This window comes from Colletotrichum karsti (genome assembly GCF_011947395.1).
Source record: "Colletotrichum karsti strain CkLH20 chromosome Unknown Scaffold14, whole genome shotgun sequence".
Lineage (NCBI taxonomy): Eukaryota > Fungi > Ascomycota > Sordariomycetes > Glomerellales > Glomerellaceae > Colletotrichum > Colletotrichum karsti.
Genome location: NW_024065914.1, coordinates 448,299 through 466,715, shown reverse-complemented (window position 1 = coordinate 466,715; position 18,417 = coordinate 448,299). Strand labels below are relative to the sequence as shown.

General features: G+C 53.5%; 3 protein-coding genes across 3 annotated transcripts; 2 read left to right on the top strand and 1 right to left on the bottom strand.

Annotated features, from left to right (window-relative positions):
• Positions 1-1,591: 1,591 nt before the first annotated feature.
• CkaCkLH20_05083 (putative MYB DNA-binding domain-containing protein) lies at positions 1,592-6,395 on the top strand (the record flags this gene model as incomplete). Its single annotated transcript, XM_038887802.1, has 4 exons — positions 1,592-1,863; positions 2,005-2,123; positions 4,918-6,182; positions 6,252-6,395. The coding sequence occupies 4 exons, from the start codon at positions 1,592-1,594 to the stop codon at positions 6,393-6,395; spliced, it is 1,800 nt and encodes a 599-aa protein (XP_038746844.1).
• A 6,219-nt stretch (positions 6,396-12,614) lies between these two features.
• On the bottom strand, positions 12,615-13,967 carry CkaCkLH20_05082 (uncharacterized protein; the record flags this gene model as incomplete). The annotated part of the gene is made up of 1 exon (XM_038887801.1): positions 12,615-13,967. The coding sequence occupies one exon, from the start codon at positions 13,965-13,967 to the stop codon at positions 12,615-12,617; it is 1,353 nt and encodes a 450-aa protein (XP_038746843.1).
• Positions 13,968-14,777: 810 nt separating this feature from the next.
• Positions 14,778-18,299, top strand: CkaCkLH20_05081 (DNA repair protein rhp26; the record flags this gene model as incomplete). The annotated part of the gene is made up of 2 exons (XM_038887800.1): positions 14,778-16,026; positions 16,078-18,299. 2 exons carry the CDS (start codon positions 14,778-14,780, stop codon positions 18,297-18,299), a joined length of 3,471 nt encoding a protein of 1,156 aa, XP_038746842.1.
• Between the last annotated feature and the right edge of the window lie 118 nt (positions 18,300-18,417).

The window sequence follows — 18,417 nt, the reverse complement described above, 5'->3', positions numbered from 1 at the left end:
AGGTGGAATGGCTGGCAAGGGTATGTGTCTGAGGTGGTGACAGACGGTCCCGTCTGGCGGTTGGTTCGGAGTTTGGTTCGCAGTGGGATAGCGATTGCATCCATAAGATGGACAACCTGGAGAATATTCGATTTTTGCAATTCCTGGGGTATCTCGGGCGTTGAAAAGATCGACCGACTATTGGCAATAATCGATATATCGGAGCGGGAGACGAGGATGACGCAGACGAACTACTGAGAGCTTGGCTTCCATGTGTAATCAATTTGTCGGGACCTTTTTTTGATTAATCGGAGGACTGCAAATTGGCGAGCTGGGGAATGGAGAATTGGAGAATCCCATCCCAACTCTATCTTGTCTGATGCCGTTGGTGCCTGGAGAGTGTGTCGTGTGTCGCTGATGTGAGGTGAGGTAAGGTGAGATGAGGACAACCTTAGACCGTCCATTGAAGTTTAGGTTCCTTGGCCGACTACCCGACATTGGCTTAGTGCCGAACGGGAAGGAACCACTGCATCTTTCTGTCGTACTTTCCTGCGCGTGTCGTTACTTGGTAGGGCAGGCGTTCCTGACATTGTTCCTGCCTTAGTTTGTCCATATCCCTATCCACCTCTATTCGTATCTGACCTCATGTCATGAGTTCCTTCCTGCACGCATCATTTCTCAGCACGAGGCAAGGTAGGAGCAGGAGATGTCGGACACTGCCCGCTCTGGACGGACGGTGATGAACAGGAACCCGACGCGGATGAACTGCTATTCCTTCCCTCTTGGAGATGATGACAACGGTTAGAAGGGGGAGGCTGACGACATGGCCATCACGGGATGCTGGGTTTCCGTGGGAAGGAAGGTCGCCCAGGAGACAAAATGTTACGACAACGCTGTGAAGAGGAAGGCCCAGCCCACCAAGATGTGGAGAGAGGTGGATATGGATCGTTGAGTCTTGTTTCCGTTTCGCTGCCACCGGCATCGTGTGGATCCAGTCCCCGTTCAAACCTCCACTACAAGTCCACCTTGTTGTCCACCCTCAGGCGCAGGGCTGCCTGCACCTGCTCTCTCCAGTGCAGTGAACCCACGAGAGACACCTTTGGCTGGACCCATCTGTCAGACCTCGCGCGCTTACCCTGGGTGTCACTGGTATCGCCTTTTCAGTAGAGCTGAGGCTTGGCTCTCAATGCGGACCGTGTCTGCTCAGTGTTTGACTTGCCTTGTCGAAGCAATTGCAGTTTTACGCGGCAATATGATTTGGAAGAGACCATGAGAAAGGTAAGATGAAGCACGTATCCGCAAGGTACGGATAGCTAGGTGCTTAGGGCTGAGGTACCTTCGTTACCTAACGGCGGCCGAGTTCGAGACCAACACCAGCGGAGAGAATGCGCCTGCCGTGTTGTCGGTATCAGTATCCGTACTTCCTGCCAATTTCAATTTCAACGTGCATTCATCGCATTTCTTGCTGACATTCGTCATTTCCCTCTTCGCTCAATCACAATCATCCCTCTACACTCTCTCCCTCCATCCTCGCATTCTCGATCCTAATTGTCGTCTCGGTCGAACTCTGCCTCTCTCGTCTGATGCAGCCTTCAAGACCCGGCCCGGTCATCTGCTCCCTCCCCTGCAGTCGCAGTCGCAAATCTCCACCACCCACCACCCTCACTTCTTCAACATCGTCATCGTCCACTTCATCCTTTCCAATCCAAACCCTCTTTCACGTCTGATCACCAACCCCGTGTCTGCAGACTCGACCGATATGAGCAGAACCCGGCCTTCCGATTCGCGCCTCGCTCCCTCCCCTCACCCGCCGAGATGGACCCCCAAATTCGAACAAAGGGTCCCCAACGTCCAAGCCTCCGACGTTGACGACGAAGAAATAAGGTGATCAGACGCTAGAAGAGAGTCCCACTCCTTCTAGAAAGATTGCCCGGGATCCCTGGGTCGCATAATTGATCTTTTAATTGCCAGGTATGCGTGAAACGCGTTTCCTTCATGCGATACCCGTCTGACCCCCTGCTACAGCTTCAAAGTCCCCCCCTCCCGTGATCCATCATGTCTCGACAAAGTCAACATGTCCGCCATCGAGCCCAGCTTCAACCCACACGGAACCACACCGGTACGGATACTGCGGTACCACCAAGGTACGCGACCTCAACGCACCACATCACCCTCTTGAGTCTTTGCACCATCCCGACACCGCTCTGCGTCCGAGTGCCCTACTTCCTTCCACCGCAGTACTCCGTGCTCTGAGCCCTCACTCACATCTTCGTCGCTTTCGTCTTTCATCCCAGCCCTCCTCGTCCAAGCGCCCTCGCTACTGGCTCGGCCCTCCCCCTCGTCGCCATCGCCTTGAGACGAGCTGCCATTCCTTGCTGACTTTGGTCTTGGCTGGAGTTCGGAGTACCAGTGTACCAGAGCATTCGTACCACGTACCAGACTGCCCTCTACGACAAAGTACTTTTGCCCAGGCACAAACAACTAGCAACATGTTGTAATATGGCCGTCCGGCCTTCACGCACCAAGAGCCTGGGATTTTTTTTTTTTTTTTTGCATTGAGTCGCACAATGTCCTAATTGCCGAAAGCCGGGGTTCTGTCTTCCAAGTTCCCCCGTCTGCTTACACCCTCCACATTTCCGGCTCTGCGTCGGGAGAAGTGGGAGGGTGCAAATCGCGCGAACACGCGTTGGCGTTGCGATCGGCCAGTCTTGGGATGCCCTCATGTTCGGAGTCGAAGAGCAGGTCCAACTGCGCACAAGTGGGTGGAAGCGCGCACTCTACCATGCAAACAGACGAATAGTCGAGTCGAGCGAACGTCTATCATCCCATGGTTTCGACGACAGCACCGTCTTGCGGCCTAGTCGCCAATTGCACACGTCCCAACATCCGAGTTCTTAAAATTCTTCACAAAAAAAAAAAAAAAAGAGTGTTACCCCACAGGCTAACTAGTCTTGTCTTGTCGACCCTCCCTCCATCCCATCTTGACGACGCGCGCGCGCGCTGCCGCCCGCGTGGCCGTGGTCCATCAGCCGCCGCCGCATTGCCGAACCAGAACCTCAGCCGTGGCACCGCGGCCATCTTCATCTCGGCCATTTCCATTCGCAGTCGTGTCCTTCATGGTTCTACATCTCATCGGGTCATCTGCCAACCGGACCTGCCACATTCGATTGCTTCGCCTTGGAGGCGAAGACCGAACTCTCACGACGTTTCTCATCTTTGGAACGCAAATCCCCCTGCTGCGGTCGACTTCATCTTGTGTCAACCAGGGTCGCATGCCTCCTGGGACCACTGGCGCTCTCTTCCGAATCGCTCCCGAACTTTTGGCCGGGACTTTGAGGGGTGAAAGCAGGCCACTGTCGTTACCGCCGGCACTGGAGATCAGGCACAGCGAAAACCACAGGGTCAATTCGACGTTGAGAGGCCCGGCCTTGCCTACCGGTGGTGGTTTTCTTCTCCTTTCCCACCCGGTAGTCCCTTGTTTTCACCCCTCGGCAATCTGCCCACTAGGTCGAGTGGCTGTTGCAACCTTACCGTCTTGCTGGCCCTATCGCGTACCGGAGCTGCGATTTCTCTTCACGGTTCTGCTATACCCTCCCTGTATCAGATATACCCCCTTCAGGGCCAAGGCATGACTTCTCAGCGCTCACCCAGCCATTTTCCTTTCCCAAAACCTGCTGTTTGCCCCCAACTTGCTCCACTGTACTGGCCGGAATGGGCAGAGCTGTCCAACTTGTGCTGTTCACTGCGTATCCCTCACCCGAAGAAAAGACCCCAGTCGAGTATGACCAGGGGAGGGGGGTCCAGGGACTCAAGCTCCCGCACGCACACACGCACACACACACACCACACACCAAGTCAACTGCCATGAGCCAAGAGCTGCCACCCCTGGTACCTTTTTTTTTTTTTTTCTTCCTTCCTCTCCTCTCCTCTCCTCTCTCCCAGTTCCCGTCCCTGGTGAAGCAGGGGGCCGAGCAACATGGGCGGCCTTCTTCTGAAGTTCTGAACAATTCACTTGTCATGGCCTTCCTCACCAGCCAGCGAGCGCATGGTAGGGCTCGTTTCAGCTTCTCTCCCTCACTCGGCTGAACGTGTTTGGATTCCTTCTATGCGTTTTCCAGACCTCTCCCTTCTTTGGGTCGCCTAGCCCCCCTCCTTCCAGGGTTCGATCGAGGTCATCCGGGGGTTTCTTAGAGTTGCGAAATTGTTCTGTCCTATGTTCCCAGTGCCCTGTCTGTCAACTGTTCTTAGCTGGCTGCTGTCATGCCCACCCCTCGCTCGTTGCATCATCAGAGCCGGCTGAGAGTACTCCTGCTTCTATATCCGGCAGCGGAATCCATGGCATAAGATCCCCAAATTATGCTACCGTCATCACTGGGCAAGGTTAACTTGAGTCTCCGCAACCTACTCAGGAACAGAATACGTCTCGCACATGGCGATTCGCTTGTGTGCTTTAACTCGCGGACAAAAGCGGCGGCAGTCGATGTACCCTTTTTCTTTTGCCTCACACCCCGTGCATACCATACCCTTGGCCCTCTTTTGCTCTCCTCGCACTCAACTCACTCAGACTCCTCTCTTGTCCGGTCCCCTTCCCTCGCCTTACCTTACCTTGCCTCAACCGACCAGACCCCCAGACTGATCAGAGAGACTGGTGCCCACACACAGCCCTCTATTCCTCTTTTCGATAAGGCACATCGGACGATATAATGCAGCCCTTGCCCACGTCCGCGCTTTCTCTTCTCTGACCCCTTCATCATTATATTAGCTGTCCAGGGCCAACGGGGTTTATAATAAGTCAAGGGAAGATCCCGTGAGCTTAAACGGCGCGTGGCAACAACCAGTTGAAAAAGGATAGCATGGTTACCTCGACTTTTATTTCGTCTTAATAATTTTTTTCCACCTTACGCCAGCCAAAGGGAACCCATCCGTCTGGCCGTGCAGTCAGACAGCTCTCCACCAACGAGGAGACTAATTCTACAAGACGGCAACACCAACTCGGAACTTCTCTCTTCCAGTCTCTGTCATCATCAGCACCAGTATCAACTACCGCAACTACCAGCGACTACCACCAACCTTTCAAAATTCCTTCCTACGCCTCTCCCGAGATTCCGCAACCAACCGCGACCATTCTTTCCACACCGCCCAGCCACGAATGTTCGCTGACTCTGGACGGGAAGTCCCATCACCGCGACACCATAGCTCTGTCACAGGATCGCAGTTTGAGAGACTACCACGCTCGCGACCCCGCAACGTCGCACCAACAGCCCTCCCCTCTCCCGACGCCGCCCGAAAGGGCATTCGCTCAACCAATTCTTTCACTTCAGAGCCCGGCGACCGTCCAGAGCGGTTCGCTCTGGCGGAACCCATGTATCGGAGGCACACTGGCGGGCAACTATCGAGTAGGGGACTACAATGTCGATTACTCTGCGCAGGAGTCGCATCCCGAGCAGAGTCAGCAGCAACATGGTTATGACACGACGCCTTCCCATCAGCAGCACCATAGGAGTTCCATTCATCATGGCGCCGCCCATACGCCTACTCTCCATGACCCGTCGCCGAGTCACCATCCGCACCATCCAGGAATGCAGCAACACCACTCTCACCACCCCCACCAGGTACTAATGGATCCGGGGCACCAGATGGGACACGCGCGGCATCTTGGCCCGCCTCATTATGGTGCCCCAGGGCCGGTCGTTGCGCCCTTGTACCCTTCCATGACAACGCCTACGCAAGCCCATACGCCGCATGGAGCTCCTAAGCGGCCGAGGCCGGATGACCTCGACTTGTCCGTACCCGGAATTCCTGACCTGGAGCAGACTGACCTCGAAAGTATGCAACAAACACCACTGGGGGCTGCCTACGCACAGGCGGGGGTCCAACAAGTACAGGCTCCCACGCACCATCACCACCGGCTTCCTGACACGGGTCCTCCTTCCAAGATGATGCGGCACGATGGTGATGGAGATAGAGGTGGGGCTCCGAGCGTGGTAGGACAAGCTGGTATGCCCGCTCCGGCACCGAGACCGCGAGGCCCGAAACTTAAGTTTACGCCCGAAGACGACCAACTCCTGATCGACTTGAAGGAGAACAAGTCCCTTACTTGGAAGCAAATCGCCGACTTCTTCCCCGGTAGATCATCGGGAACCTTGCAAGTACGCTACTGCACGAAGCTGAAGGCCAAGACAACCCAATGGACCGACGAAACGGTATGCGCAAAGTTCCTCAAAACCTGACCTTTGGGAGAGAACATTTTCTGACTTGCCGTGCTCATCTAGGATCAAAAGCTTCGTACTGCTCTCCAGGACTACGAGAATGAAAAGTGGCGTATCGTAGCCAACAAAGTCGGTACTGGCTTCACTCCTGCTGCTTGCCGCGAACGCGCTCAGGAGTTGATGGGCGGTATGGGTGCTCCCTTATAGCATTCAATGTCTCCACCGGGAGCAACTGAGCCCCCGGCTGGAGACACCATCTACACGCAGCAGCTTCAGTGATGAAGAGGAGCTTGCCTTCAGCGATGATCTCCATTACGCGACATGGAACGATTCAACCCAACCAGAGCTTCCAGACCGATCCCTACGAACGCCCTACTCCGATGCTGATGCGGACGCGGACTGTCGGTGGGAAACAAGAAAGAGTCTGTAGCAGAGCATCTGTTTCGTTCCTGGTAACAGCTTGGGCTATCGACAATCACGGAGTATGCGGAGTCCAAAGATCTGCACCAGCTTCGCTTCTCGCGCATCAACCTCTGAGATGGAGGTCCAGATACCACCTCCCTAATTTCAGCCAGTTTTTCTCCCTCGATTACGGCCGAGGGGACATGGTTCTTTTGTTTTGCTGGATTCCCCATCCGCCTAATTCTAGAGATACCCCCGGAACATCACGGGTCACCTTATTCATACCTCTTTTTACCCTTCAAACATCGACTTTCGACTTCGTACTTTGACCGACTCTTTTTTTCGCTCCGAATCATGACACAACACACAACACATTAGACTTGGGGGGGGCACACACCGAACTACGCAATACACGGCCTTATGTTTTTTCGTCCCGTCCTTTTGTACGACTTGCTTTCTCGACACATGTCAACCCTTTTTGCACCATATAGGAAATACCAACAGCATTCTCTCTGCCCGAGAAGTGCTCGTGGTTCTGCATAAGATGGCGTGGCGTCTCGTGGGTGGGAAAAAAAGGGGGTGGGAGAAGCATTCTGCATACACGCGCGGTTCAGCATCAATGATGACGTCTGTTCTGAATTTTGTTTTTTTACACCCATTTCACTTCGTTCTCACCACACACAATTCCCTTGTTTCCACTTGTTACCCCCTTTTTTGTTCAAACCCAACAAACTTTTGTTCTCTTCGCGTCCGTTTTTACATTTTGTAGTTTACGTAACAGTTTTTTGAATCTACCTCTTCGCTCAACGGTCGTCTAATCGTGTCTGTAAATCTTGCCCGAATTCCCGACGAGCCGGGCAGCCCTACCAGTCCGTGAAACAGATCAACGGCCGACTAACAGACTAACGCGCCCAGTCCATGCCGTTTTGGACGCTAGGCAAGGCTGGACGGATGGATCGTGATATTATCAGGTACGTCGTACGGGTCCGGGGCTTGGATCCGCGGCGCAGGGTCATGAGTCTTGAACTCCCCGAGTTAGAACGTGGAAAGGGGACCACGTCGTGGCCAGTAGGAGCGAGTACGCGGCTTCCTCTGACCGGGCTGGAAGGGGGGCTAGAATTCCGTGCTAGAATCCATAATGGCTACGTTTTGGGGCAAGGTAACAGTGTCCATCTTGGGGAGGAGTGAACATTCGAGGACCACAAAGTGGCCAGTAATAAAGAAGAGCACGAAATTTGCAACGGCACTTCTCGCAGTTAGAACGCATCTAGACCTAGACCTCTACGAACCGGAACCCTCCGTCCATCCCCCTTCCCCCTCCCCGCTGTAAAAAAATGCGAGAATTACAAACTCGCATGCATATCACGGATTTCCACGAAAAAGAAGAAAAAAAGCTGAGATCCAGATTTGTGACGAAGATGGAGCAACGTGCATATGCCCACGCGCAAGCAAGCAAGGCAAGTCATGCCCAACATACACACAGTCACACACGCGCGCGTCGTCAAGTGTGTGTGTGACTGGGATTACGTTCAAAGCATAAGAGGGAAAGTAGGCCGCAGCAACAGAGGCCTGCCTCCCGTCACGGAATTATCCCCCTAGCGCGGGCTGGCCGTCTGTCTGTCTGTCTCTGTCTCTGTCTCTGGCAAGCGCGGCAGACCGGCCGGCAGGCAAGTATGCAAGGCAAGGTAGGGCGCTGCTGCTGCTGCTGCTGCTACGACTCAGTCGGTAGACGTCAAAAAAAAAGTCCGGGGAACCAATTTAGATAAACAAGGCCAGGCCGCGCCGGGGTATGTGTGGTTTATCGTCGTGGCTCTGTTGCTTAAAGCGCGGGATAGGCGATGTCTGCGATAGATTGCGCCGCGCCGCGTTTCAAGTCTGTCAAAATGTGGGCGAGGTGGCGGCGGCGGCGGCAGCGCATGCCAGATCTCGTTGACAGCGCCTTCTTTTTTATTTTTGTTTCCTCGCACTCTATCTCTGGCGGGGACGCGTTCGCCTGTTTGAAATGCCATAGAACTCGCGAGTAATTCTGGTAGGGGTAAGGGGGGTTTAGAACCGTAGAAGAATAGGAATGGGGGCCCTCGTTCAGCCCGCCGGCCCAGGATAAAGGGGAGAACCGTCAGTAGAAAGATAGGGAATGATCAGGGCCCCGAAGAGCGTGAGTCCAGGGAAGATCAGGAAAGCCGGTACTTCTTCTGGCTTCCCGGCACAGGGTAGCCACGTCTTTCGGGGCAGGTAGGCAGGTCAAAAGCAAGCATACTCAGGCCTGGACTGGAGGCCACGAACGGTGAACCTGACCGGTAGCAGGGAAAGCTGCCCGATTAAAATGTCCGTAGAGTGGGCGTCCGCTCCGCATGTGCCGCGCTGGGCGTGACCGATCCATGCGCTCAAAAGGACTTCCTTGTTTGATGGTGTTGTGCAAGTCCCAATCCATACCGTGAGCGACGTATGATCTGGATCGCCGCACAGAGAGTGCTCCAGTCGACAACGAGCCATTGATACTCTCAAGCACGACTTTGCTGACTTTCTTTTTTCTGTGTCCGTCCACGAATGTCGATTTGGTAGCGGCTCGTCGCTGTTGAAACACTCGGTTCAGGCTCGTTATAAGACACCAGGATTCTGATATATCCCCCCCTACCCCGTCATCTCCCAAGCGCGGCGGCGGCGAGAAACCCCAGCCACCCGTCGTCAAAAAGCCAAAGCCTGTGCTTCTGGGTCAGAAGAAAAAGGAGCGGTCAATCGTCTGGCAAACTTGTCACACGCCGTGGGTTCCCACAGGGTGCCATTCTCACGTCTCCCCCACAGGCAGATCGCTGTGATATGTGGTGCATGCACGCGAGGGAGGCGTGAGTCGCGTTCAGTGGTGACATTGGTGACAGTGACGTGACGGGTTAGCCCAGTCGAGGGAAAGCTCCCGCGTGCTACCGTATGCGAGGTGATACTCCCTCGCTGCATCGGTATGCCATATTCGAGCCCGAGGATGTATACGCAGAGAAGAAGACGACATCAGCCGTGAGTTCAGTCATCGGGACTCGGCGCATGTTACCCTCCATCACAACGGCCTGTTCCCCTCCATTCCAGAAGTGGTGTTGACGCCTGGGCTTCTGATTAATCGGATTTAAGCTTCAAGAGAGACAACAGAGGCCGCCGCTTTCCGGTGTGGGGGATCAGAAGACAAAGTGCTTTCCTTCCCAGCTCCACGGAACGTAGAATCCCAGATCTCGAAGAGTTCGAGAGCCGAAGTCAAACAGCTCTCGACCTGAGTGCATAAGCTTTGCCGACTCTGACCTCGTTTAGCCACAAGATGAGGCGCAAGTAAAGCGTCGCATGGTGCAGATCACGCAAGCCAAAACAAAACGACAACGTTGCTGTGGTCGAACTGACGTGCGGGAACCGCCGGTGGTCTCATGCGAAGAGGTCTGAAATAAATGAACAAAAAGCTTTTTTGTGTGTTCACTTGCCGAACCTAGAACGCTGTTGTAGTTGTTAGTTCCATAGCCATCTCGCAATTTCTTCAGACGAATGTCAATGGTTCGCGAGCTTCATGCTGAACTGGAAAACCGGCGCATGAGACGCCGAAGATGAAACTCCTGATGTGCGATTGATAATGGGCCATTTTCAGTCAACTGCCGGGCCAGACGGTAAGGAGACTCGATCCCGGAGCCGGGGGATGCTTGACCGACGTCAGACTAGGGATCGTCCCGTTTTGCTCATCAAGGGACCGCCATCACCGTGTTTGCGAATTCCCGCCTCATGTTCACGGCCGTCGGGCGTCGGCCCAGTGATGGCATGCTGAACTGAAGCTCTATCATGACGACAGCCCAAGAGAGAAAATTAGAAACGGGTTTGGCAGACACATCGTGCCGTGATCTAGCGCAAAGGTGAGAGTGAAACCCGGAAACCATTTCGGCAGGGAACCCTTGGTCTGGGTGTTCTCTCAGCCGACTCCTCCGTGCGCAAGTCCGGAAAGCTTGGGTCAAGCGGCTCGTCAACGTTACTCCAGCCAAAGACACCACGACTCCGGGCATTTCAGGGTTTCAGCAACCGATCGGAAGTCCTTCGGCCGTTGGGTAGGATAGTTGTTTTCTCCCCTGAAAGGCTTGACACTTTGCTGTTGGTTACTTGAAAAAAACGTACGACCTGGCCGCCGGCAACGCTTGCTTGTGGGCGCGATGCGGGTCAGCAATGCAATGTAACCACATCAGCATTTGCCTGCCCTGGTCGGGCCTTAGCCACGGCTTGGCTTGCCAACAAAATTTGCTCGGAAATGGGCGGAACCGGATAATGGCAAGCGGTGTCTGTAGTCCTCCGCGTTGAGCACCTGACGACAGTTTGCCTTCAACGTGGTCTTTGCAATGGCGGACTGTCGTTGTGTCCTGAATGACTTCAAAAGTGAAGTTGTCCGCCGTCTCCACATCGGGCTAACAAAACCCATCAGACAGGCATCGTAGAAAATCTCCGTCTAATATGCACCGGAGGTTTTTTCATCGACCCCTGCAGGCCAATCGGAGAATTGACGCAGTAAGACTTGTGAAATTGAAGCGCAATAATGGTTGACGACTCCGCTGTTCTCTCCACAATGCATATTGCTTCGTCCGGCGTGGAGGTTCGGAAGCTATCAAAAATCAGTAACTCACAGCTGCAAGCTCAGTATTCTCTGTTATCAAATGGCCTGGTGATACTATCCTCTAGTAGCTCTTGGATTTCGCTTCTGGTTTGACCGTTGGCATCCAGTATTTCCATGCTGTCGAGGCTTGAAATGCATGCATGGTGTGGAAGAAGCAAGTAGCATGGTAGTGCTGGGAGCGAGGACGCGCCGCTATAAGACAGACTGCCTGACTCCAAGATGAATCGAAGACCCATGCCGTCCTCAGATCGATTTATTCGAAATTGTTGAACGGCTGGCTCGCCAACAAACGTCCACACCTCCTGACAGATGGATATCAAGATTGCAACGCAGTGCGGCTGGTGCACAACCCGTTCGTTTGAGATGTAGACTCGATCGTTTCGATTCAAGCTGGCACTTTATTGTAGGGCCTCGTCTTGAGTCCTGTCAAACCTTGCTGAGGCTCAGTACACAGTAAGTAGACGGCTGATGAAGGCACCGTTGATAATTGGGGAGAAAATATGGCAGAGAAAGACGTCGAAGACTTCCGTACCTCGCCGAAGCACAACAAACATGCACTTCTTGTGACTCGCCCCCAAATTCTCGTGTCGCTGTGGTCATCGGTATCCGGTAAGCGGCAGGTGAAAATCCGTGAGAAGACAGAGTGAGGGGCGTTTTCTTGGACATGAGTTACCTGCCAAGGTCTTTCCATGAAGTCTGCAGCTCTTTTGCTTTGCTGGTGTTATACTTGACTCTGATATACCGGTATATCGACTCCAGTATGGGCGACTATAATATGGTCCATTAAGGGGCGGGAGGCACTCGAAGGTGGCAAATGAGTGAAATTTCATCCCCTGAGCTGCCCGTCCGCAACCGAACGAAAAAGCCGGGCGCCTCGCACTTCGAGGGTCTTTGGAGAAGAGGCGGCCATGTTGAAAGGTTGAAGAGGCTACACAGCCCGTCGCAAACTTGGGCAGCAATGACGATGATGGCGTGCAAGGTCGCAACAGAGCCACGCACAACAGCAGAGCTTCTGTTTCTCGAAAAGCCCGACGGCAACCGGTTTCTTGATTTTGACTCTGGTGGAAAACCAGCCTGTCCCAAACGAAAGTTATGCATTATCTAGCAAACGCCCTGTCATTGACCCCCCGCGAGTTTGCCGCGCCGATGGTGTGTGACAGGTCATCATCCACCGACCGTTGATGGGGTTCCCCTGAATCGTTGCTACCGCTGTCTGCTTTACCACATCGTTAGATGAGGGGGTGTATCAGCGAGAGACCGCGATGGCCACCAAAGGATTTGTGCTAAGATCACCCACAACCCTGTGAATAAGACATGGGAGTGCCTCCCGTTTCGGCAAAAGGTTAGGTGTGGTTCGGAGTCGCGGTCAGAAGGCACGCTTCTGTAACCCGTGAAAATCTTTAGGCGCTTACGGGGTCGACAGGGACTAAGTGAGAGAACTTTTGACTGAGCGACGCTGTATCAAGAACATCGCCGTTTTTGACAAGACCGATCAGAGTCTGATGACAGGCGATTTCCAGATGCTTGCCGAGATAGGCCGCCATCTCGACAAGCCAGCCGTTGAATTCGTCGACTTCGGTCGGTTTACCGGCGCGAACATCTTGCAGCATTGAGCTGGTGTTCTCCCTGACTTTGTGGCCAACATCGTAAAGCATATGTCTGAGTCGCGGCTGAGAGAAGCGCTCCAACAGGTCGTTGCGTACCTCATCTGTCTCAGCTGGCATACCGTCACCAGTGGACGCCTGAAGGATACTGTCTGTACTTGGGTCGTTGACCAGACCACGGAGAACACCGCTTGCTTCGTTTAGTAATTGATCCATCAATCGTTTGAGGAAAGCCCCTTCTTCTCCAGCGAACAGTTGGCCATTTTTGCAGCGAAGAATGGCTGTCAGCGGGTTGATGATGGAGTTGACCACAAGCTTCTCGAGCTGCAAGATCCAGAGATCGTCTCGTGGAACAGAAGTACCCCTGAGGTGAGGAGCTTGCACAAGTAATCCAGAGAGATAAGATGCACTGCTCGAAGTTCTCGGGTTCGGAAGAACCGGGCCAACTTTGACATCTGCTTCTGAGGCGTGAAGGCTCTTGAAACGACCCAAAGAAGTGACGCCGTGCGTCGTCACGCAAGCCAGCCAGTTAGGGTGTGTTGTTGACTGATCTTCCGAGAAGCGAGCAGAGTTGTATAAAGTTCCATGAGGAGGCCACATCTTGCACATGCCGTTCTGGGCAAAAGCCACTGTGGAATTCGCATTGAGATAGCGACGCACACGATCTACCTCGGGCAAAGCTTGGGAAGCTTTGGTGGTAACGAGAAGGTTGTGGATGATCCTGCCATCAGAAACTTCTCGAGATTGACCCTCTGAAGGTGGCTCCTCGGACCACAGCTCGACGTCGAAATTTGAATGTTTTTGGACGATGCCGCCTCGGATGATTTCAATGCCGGGATTTTGCTGCCAAGAAAGAAGAAGCTCCTTCCTATGAAACACAAGAGTAACCGGAGGTGGACTGGGTAGCGAAGCCAACGAGCTTGCAAAGAGAGCGCCGAGATTCCCTACACCAAGGATATAAACTCGCCGATGAGAGTCGTCTTGTCGGCGAAGAAGCTTAGAGTCGACAGAGCTACGCTCGGGGCGATCTGAAGATGCACTATGGCTCTGAACGTTGGATAGTCCCCATGCGTACAGCTTTGGTGCAGGCGTATCTCTTTCGAGGAGGGATTGAAGCCACTCCGGGGACATCTTCTGAGCGTTGTGCAGGGTTCTGGTGGAGGACGAAAACCGTAATGCTACCTGGCGAGTTGTGGAAATCAGGTTCGTATACGGTCTACCGCAAGGTATCATTCTCGAAATAAAATGGCTGATAAGAAGCCGAGAATCAGAATGCTGGTGTCGATGATGAAACTCGTCACAAGTAGTCGTGTTGCTCTTCAGGTACCTTAGAACAGCCAGTTGTTGACGTCGAATTGGTGAGGAGATTCGGGGATGTTCGGGGATATAGGTACAGTAAAAGAAAGAGAAGGGCAAGGCAATTCTTACTGTGCTTTCCAGCGCGTGATTACCTAAGGACGGGATTCACCATATTCAAACGTGGCTCAAATTGAGAAGGCGCCACGGCCGTGGCTGTACTGCCAGCTTCCCGACTTAACTCCGATCCTCCAATCACAAGCATTTCCCGTCAATTAAGATCCTTGTCCCGCACCTGACCGCGCGAAGGGTTCGCTACTGCCTTGCCGTGGCGTCATCGTTTTCTGAGGACGATCGACGTGAGCCTGAGCTTGACGCGCAGCGAGTGCGCAGCGGACCTTCTTGCAGATTGCAGTGACTCACTTGCTCACTTACGGCAGGCATTCAACCAAACCCTCCGAAACTTCACCATCACTTATCGGATCGCCGAGTCGCTGCCTGATTTCACAGCACCTTCTCCGGAGTCATCTCGGTCTCTATTTCGCTTGCCACCTACCTCCGTGAAATCGCCTGCCAACTTCCCATTCATTCCGCAGAGTGAGCATTCAAGAATACCCTGCACACGGTACCTACATCAGACTTTGATGGAAAGCAGCATCCGACATGGCTTCTGAATCCGAGGAGAATATCACCAGCAATGGGGCGGTAGCTGAGGAGGTCGATGCCTCCGGCGAAAACGCAGTAACATCTCATACGAACGGAGCAATGGATGAGGCCAGCTTTCTTCGCAATATCACAGCGGACATTAGAGATCAGGATGATTTGGAGCGCGATATCACGGCACAAGCAAATGTTGCCTTAATGGAGGCCGATGACAAGAGAGATCAGCAGCGTATCGAGAAGCTGGAATCCACCAAAGCAAATCTCGAGACTCAGAGGACCAAAGAGCGACAGAATTTAGAGAAGGAGCGCCGCAATCCATACAAGTCTCGCAAAATACAGACGCAAATCGATAAACTCGATCTTGAGATCGAGCGCGTTACAAACGACATTTCTGATTTCCAAGCCCGGATAGAGAAGAGACGCGAGGAGGCAGCAACCGCGGTTGATGAGACTGCTAAGAGCAAGTCTAGAAGGCTGCCCGGCGAAACCAACCGAGAGTACCTTGTTCGCACAGGCAAGATCACACCATTCTCCAATATTGGCGGAGAGCGACCTCCTGGGTTCGAAGGCGACTTAGCCGATGCTCTTGTGGAAGCTGAGGAGGATGCGGCGGAGGAGAACTTCCAGAGTGATGAGGAGGAGCCAAAGTCCCACCAGGTTTTACGCATGCCTGGTTTCGCTGAAGAGCCTGAACTCAAGCCCACACCGTCAAGAGCTGCCACGAGCACTGCTGAGAGCGAATTCTCTCTGCGACCCAGAAAGAAACGCAAGGTACAACAGGACGCTTCGGATGATGATTTCGAACCGGAGGTCGCAGAGTCGCCAGAAAGCCAGTATGCCTTGGACACTAGTGAAGAGGAGGCAACAGGTCGGAAGAGGAAGAAAGGCGCATCGAAGAAGAAAGCAACCCCGGCAACGGGAGAAAACGTTGTGGACTTGACCGGCGTGGATGACGGCAACGAGGCCAAGTACAAGGCTCGACTTGCAGATTGGGTCAAGAGACGCAGTCGGGCTCGCCGTCGACGCGCAGAGGCTGACGGCGTGACGCTGGCGGAAGACGAAGAGGAGGAGTGGTTCAAGCCATCGCCTGATCATCCTGATCATGTCTTCGGAAATGGTCTCAAATTGCCAGGTGATATTCACCCGTCGCTATTTGCATACCAGAAAACTGGCGTTCACTGGCTCGCAGAGCTATATGAACAAGGAGTCGGCGGTATCATCGGAGACGAAATGGGACTGGGCAAGACAGGTAAGCGTTCTCTTGCGGCGATGCCAATGGCTTGTGGCTAACAATCCGAAGTGCAAGCCATCGCCATTGTTGCAGCACTCCATTACAGCAAGAAGCTCGACAAACCCGTCATTGTGGTTGTGCCCGCGACGGTCATGAAGCAATGGGTCAATGAGTTTCACCGATGGTGGCCACCACTGAGGGTATCTATTCTGCATTCGTCAGGCAGTGGCATGATGAATCAACGCGAGGATGACTCTGACATTGATGATGATCTCGTCGGCGGAAGCAAGAATCGGGCTGCTGCCCGGAGAGTCGTCAATCGTGTGGTCAAGCACGGGCATGTCCTCGTGACAACATACGCTGGCCTGCAATCATACAACGAAGAGCTCCTGTCCCATTCATGGGGCTATGCGATTCTCGACGAAGGTCACAAAATCCGCAACCCCAATGCAGATATCACAGTTGCATGCAAGCACTTGAACACCGCCAACAGGCTCATTCTCTCCGGAACTCCGATCCAGAACAATCTGACCGAGCTGTGGTCACTGTTCGACTTCATCTTCCCGATGCGACTAGGTACGCTGGTGAGCTTCAGGACGCAATTCGAGTTGCCCATTAAACAGGGTGGCTACGCGAATGCGACCAACCTTCAGGTCATGACAGCTGAAAAATGCGCCGCGACTCTGAAGGACACGATCAGCCAGTATCTGCTGCAGCGACTCAAGATTGACGTGGCATCAGATCTTCCAGAGAAGACGGAGCAGGTTCTTTTCTGCAAATTGACACAGACTCAATTGACTGCATACGAAAGGTTTCTACGCTCTGATGCTGTTGGGCAGATCGTGACGAAGAAGCGGCCGGCCCTCTACGGAATCGACATTTTGCGCAAGATCTGTAACCACCCTGATCTTCTTGACGAGCGGTTGAAAAAAGACGAAAAGTACAACTGGGGAGATCCTCAGAAGTCAGGGAAAATGCAGATGGTCAACGAGCTTTTGCCGATGTGGAAGAGCTTCGGTCACAAGACGTTGCTGTTCTCTCAAACCAAGCTCATGCTCAACATTCTCGAGAAGTTTATCGGCAAGATGGATGGTGTCAGCTACCTCCGTATGGACGGTGATACGCCTATTGAGCAGAGGCAGGCTCTCATCGACCGCTTCAACCATGACCCATCGGTTGACGTGTTTTTGTTGACCACAAGAACTGGAGGCCTCGGCATTAACCTGACAGGGGCTACTCGCATCATCATCTACGATCCGGACTGGAACCCGTCTACTGATATGCAAGCCCGTGAGAGGGCTTGGCGGTTGGGTCAGACCAAGCCAGTGTCCATCTATCGGTTGATGACCTCAGGCTCCATCGAAGAGAAGATATACCACCGCCAGATCTTCAAGCAGTTCATGACCAATAAGGTGTTGAAGGACCCCAAACAACGAGCCAACTTCGACTTATCAGACCTCTATGATCTCTTCAGTTTCGGCGAAACTGGCCATAGCATGGCTAGCGCTGATAGAAGCAAGCTTTTTGAGGGAGCTGAAGTCAAGTTCAACAAACAGGAAGCTCAGCATGATAAGCATGATAAGCCCTCCAAGGATGCTGTGCCTATCTCATCCCTTGGAGCGAAGGCTGATGATGAAGTCAACAGCGTGAGAAAGCTGTCTGGCGTTGTTGCTGTGGAGGAGTTCCAGGAAGACAAAGGAGTTCACGACGAAAAGCGCATGACAGAGAACCTCTTTGCTCGGTCGGTTGATAGCGCCTATGAGCATGATCAAATCATGAACGGCAAGAAACCACAGGCAGACAAAGCCATGAATCAGTATGAGGCCAACAGAGTTGCCGCCCAAGCAGCAGCCCACCTTCGTCGAGCTGGTGAGGAAGCTCGCAATGTGCCAATTGGTACTGTTACTTGGACTGGCGAGGTTGGTGATGGAGGTCGCCCTGGTGCCAATAGACGTCGTGGTGGACCGAGTTCATCAGGAGTGTTGTCAGGTCTGGCTCATCGACAAGGGCTGAGCCAGCCCACCAGCGGAGCCAGCTCACGATCAGCGACCCCTGGTTCAGACAAGAATTTACGAGAGAAGGACTTCATGCTCCTCATCCAGACGTTCATTAAGCGCCAGGGAGGAAAGGTGCCCAGCAAGATGCTGGTGGACCACTTCAACCCCTACTGTCAAACGCCACGACAGAGTCAGGAGTTCAAGTCTGCGTTGGACAAGGTGGCTAACCTGAGCAAGGCCAGCACGGGTAGCACTGGTAGGGGCATTTGGTCGCTGAAGCCTGGCTTCAAATAGAGACAGATGGAGCGTGGAGGACGAGTGGAAACCAGGGAAGGAAGATTTGCTATTATGAGCCGGCGTCTCGGATTACAGGGCTGGGCATTGGCTTCAGAACAAATGGGCATAGAATAAG